The sequence below is a fragment of the Glandiceps talaboti genome, chromosome 23 (genome assembly GCF_964340395.1).
Source record: "Glandiceps talaboti chromosome 23, keGlaTala1.1, whole genome shotgun sequence".
In the NCBI taxonomy this organism is placed as follows: Eukaryota; Metazoa; Hemichordata; class Enteropneusta; family Spengelidae; genus Glandiceps; species Glandiceps talaboti.
Genome location: NC_135571.1, coordinates 2086451 through 2091005, shown reverse-complemented (window position 1 = coordinate 2091005; position 4555 = coordinate 2086451). Strand labels below are relative to the sequence as shown.

Genomic DNA, 4555 nt, shown 5'->3' with positions numbered 1-4555 from the left:
AGAGCTGACTAGAAGGGGCTTAGCGGCTATTAATGGATATTAGCTTGAATAGCTGCCTTGCCAGGCCCCTGGCAGAGTTAGAGGTGGCTAGATGATAGCAAGTTAATAGCTAGCTACTATGTGGCTATTGATGGCTATCAGCTTGGATAGCTGCCTAGCCATAGACCTGGTTGTCTATGTTTTATAATTAATTGACATAGGTATGTGAAACAGGGCAGTACATGTACAGATTCAAAGCTACAGGCATAAATGATTGATTAGGTTTGCAAGAATGAATGGTGGAAAGGAGAATAAGTATTGGTCAGGGCATATAATAAAAAGATCAATACCAAATTGTGATTAAGATCATATAAAGTTTAAGGTGTGATCTGTCAGGTTTTGCAACTTAGAAATTTCTTCAAGTTGATTATTGAAAGGCAGATAATAGTCTGTCAACTTTTCAAGAATTTCTTGACGAACCTTCGGATGATGTCTACCTTTATGTTTATTAAGGCATTTTTCTTTTGGTTTGCGTAAACAATAAAACCCCTTCTCTTTATTGAAGTAAAAATTGTCTCTGGTGAAAAATTGCGTTATATTTAGAAACGTTTCAAGGCTTTGTAATTCGCCACTGGGATCCGTCTTCAACACTTCGCCATCTACGATGTGTATTTGTGTGGAAGGGAAGACTTGCAACCAATTCTGGAGATATTGTATATACACCCCAGTGCTGATAAGTTTATTATCTCTGACAAGTGTTCCTTTTGTGTCGAGAACTGAGGCTTCAAAAGTTTTTTTTATTGTGTAGCCATCTGTATTCATTTTTCTCTCGTGGACATAATCAGATACAGCTCTATACACAGGATCACAAAATATAAAGACAATTTTTGTTTTAGGTGAGATGTCTTTGTATACTTTTTGCGGTATACCAGGTTTGATAAGGTACTTCGGTGTTCCCTCAATAACCAGTTGGTCTGGTGTTGATACAGGCATCTTCTGAAGGTACCAATGTATACCCTTTGAGTAATTGTTATCGAAATAATGAACCTCTCCTCTTGTCATAGCTACCGATGGATGATAAGACAGAAATGCTGTTAAGGCTCCAGTGCCACATTTTTTAGCTCCACCGATGATTACATCTGGAATGTGTTTTCTCACTGCAAGTTTGTGGTCTGATGTATCTAGTCTAACCTTACCATGCATGGTTCGAACGGTTTTATTATCACCAAGTTGTGTTTGTTGTGATTCGTAACGGCTAGGCTTACCATCCATGTGACGAAGTTGTGATTGCTGCGATTCGTGTCGGCTAAGTTTACCATTCTTTGTTAAGACGGTGTTATTCTGATCAAGTTTTTCTTGTAAAGTAACTCGGTTGGTTGGGGCGGTCGTATAGTGACTAACGGTGTGTTGTTCTGCTGATCCGGTCATGTATGGTAATAGGTGACTGCTGCGTGGTTTATAAATATAAACATCATGGCAAAGAATACAAAGGCAGATGATACTTAGTAAAATACACCCTGTTATGAATCTCCTTGTTGTAGTCAAACTACGTATCTTATGTAGTGAATCTCCACTCCTGTACATAAGAGAACATAGTAGAAGAGGTATGTCAGTATACCTGCAGACATCAGACCATGGTCGAAAGGAACCTGTTACAAACGTAAACAGCGAAAAGTAAACAACTGAATTGGATTAATACCATTTAAGTTTGGCATAGTATGTTGGAAGTACAGAGACTTGTTACAAACAGAGAAAGTATACAACTAAATTGGATTAATAACACTTGGCAGCAAGTAGGAAGTACAGAGACTTGTATTACATTTTATGCTTTGATAAGAACTGTACGGTTTTGCCACTTTACAGAATATTCCACCTTCACAAACAAATGTTAAGTTCCCCTGGCATTTCATGTACACATACAGAGGCCATAAAGCTGTTCTGATCAAACCATGATGTGTAACTCTGCTGTTCCAACATGCTGCACCAACTGTTATTAATCCAATTCATTTGAATGTTTACTTTCCCTGTTTGTAGCAGGTTCCATTCATCCACGCTTTGATGTCGTGTTATTTTAATAAACCATAATCTGAAGGTATTATTGACACTCACAAATCTGGGTGTATATAATTTATCAACCCTCTTGGCCTACGTGCCAACTAGTACGAAAGGCGTGTTCTCTCTACACAAAGGGTTCACAATAGTAAAGTGGGGTTCCCAATAAAAAAAATACCTGCTTCCATCAAAGAGGAGACGAGCTCTCACCAAAGAGTGACCCCCATAAAAAAAATATGTTTAAAGGCAAGATTTTTGTGTTTCAAAGCATTGGATGGATTCTGACAATTCATTTATAAAAGATATAATTGGAAATAATGGCATGGTTCAAACTCGCCGAAGTTTTGAAAGATTGTTTGGAATAAATCAGATTATGTATTTTAACTATTCATGCTATTAAATATATGCAACACCAAAACAATCGTCTGTTTTAATTAAGACAAACTACCCTAATTGAATAGAGACGTGCTCTCACCACTGAATTGAGAGTTCCTATTCAAAAAGTGGTGTTCCAGACATGCTCCTATCAAAGAGGAGATGTTCTCTCCTTGGTGAGAGCGTGGCTCTTTTATGATGCGAGTCAGTCTTTGGTGAGAGCCTGTCTGCTTTTTGATTAAAGCCGCTCGAGCTCTGTGGTGAGAGTACATCACCCTCTTTGGTGTGATCATGTCTCATGCTGATTGGGAACGCAACTTTTTGGGAACCTTCACTTTTTGATTGGGAAACACACGTTTTGAGAGGGCAAGCCTTTTTGTCCTACTCGGCCACCGTAGTACGAATAAACTGTCAAATCTCTTGATATGAGCATAAACCCTCCATGTGAAGGGTATGTCACTATAGTGCTCGATGGGCATCATCGACAGCGATGAATTCCACAAATTTCATGAACTGTTTTGTGAACATAACCGTTCCTGTAAAACTTTCACTCTTTTGTGTTTGGTAAATGTCTTTGTTCTGTTTTTGTCTGTCGTGTAACCTTTTGTACAGTTCCCTTTTCCTTGTAAAGAAAAAACCCCATAAAAACACACACACACCAAACAAAAACTAAACAAAACAAACAATACCGCTGATATTTTCCCCATCCATTTGGCCGAATCGTAAATACCTCTGGACAAAACTGCCGCTTAATAATCTAGATATATCATTGTATTTACTAGAAGATGTGTGTAATGTTCAACTTACCCAATGAGCGCCGTCATGATGAATGAATACGATCTGAATTTCAGCTGCAATATGTAGAATATGGTACAAGCTGCTATCAGTTTTAATATCTACTGTTTCTGTTTTCATATTAAAGTAGATTAGATTAGATTAGATTAGATTACATAAGATTAGATTAGATTACTTTGTAAAAATAAAACGATTCTAAAGCCGAACAGGAATGTGTCTTGGTACTGTTATTAAAACATCAAAAAAGAATAAAGACAAAATAATAATAAGTTTATTTCACCAAGAATAAATGTACATGTACATGATTGGTGAGGACCAGAGAGGTAGTTCTAGTGGAACTAATCGAGTCTCTGGCCCTGAATACATACACTTGTTAAATGAAAGCAGTAAATTTTGCCATCTTATATACATTAGATAAACATTAAATATATTTACAGTGTCAACAAAGACTGAAACTTACATTAGAAAGAAAAAATATGATACAGGATTTTCACTATACTGTGTTCAAAAGATAATTTTTAAGCGACTTTTTAAATAAATTTCTTGAGGTTATTGATTTTATCAGATTTGGAGTTTCGTTCCAGTGTTTTGCGATAGAGTAATAAATGTTGTTTTGAGTTGTACTTAAATTTACTTTTGGAATAACGAAGTTGTCGCCAGTGGCAAGACGTGTATTATATGAATGTGATATAGAGGTAGCATAACGATCTATTGAATGAGCATAATGACCTGTCTTTAAATCAAAAGCAAATACACAAGTTTGGAATTTACAAAGCTTATAAATGTTAAGAATGCCAAGTTGTCGGAATAAAGGAGCACTAGGTGTGTTTGGATCAGAAAAGGTGATCAGTCTAACGAGTCTTTTTTGTAATTTAAAAATGCGGTCTAAGTGAGTTTTATATGCATTGCCCCAAATTTCAATACAATACATTATATGGGGAAGAATAAAGCAATTGTACAAAAGTAACATAGTTGATTTAGGGAGATAATGGCGTAAATATGAGATAAGGCCTACTTTTTGGCTGACTTTCTTAATGACTGTATCAATATGGGATTTCCAGGCTAGTGAGGGGTCAAGAGTTACCCCGAGATAAACGGCTGATGGAACATTTTGTATTGGCAGATCACCGACAGATAAAGCGCCCTCAATGTTGCACTTTCTATTGGTCGTTTTAAAAATGATGTAATTTGTTTTGTCAATATTAATAGTTAGTTTATTAGACTTGCACCAGGTATGCACTTTATTAAACTCAGTATTAATAGTATCTATGTCAATTTTATGTGTTTTTTCTGAATAAAACAAATTGGTGTCATCAGCAAATAACCTGAATTTGAATTGTTCAGAAGATTTGCT

At 36.2% G+C, this 4555-nt stretch overlaps 1 protein-coding gene across 1 annotated transcript; it reads right to left on the bottom strand.

Moving 5' to 3' along the window:
• Positions 1 to 345: 345 nt before the first annotated feature.
• On the bottom strand, positions 346 to 1407 carry LOC144453130 (heparan sulfate glucosamine 3-O-sulfotransferase 1-like). The gene has a single exon (XM_078144408.1). It carries the CDS (start codon positions 1405 to 1407, stop codon positions 346 to 348), a length of 1062 nt encoding a protein of 353 aa, XP_078000534.1.
• Between the last annotated feature and the right edge of the window lie 3148 nt (positions 1408 to 4555).

Coding starts and splice junctions, on each gene's coding strand:
- LOC144453130 (XM_078144408.1), bottom strand. CDS start 1,407: ATGACCGGATCAGCAGAACAACACACCGTTAGTCACTATACGACCGCC.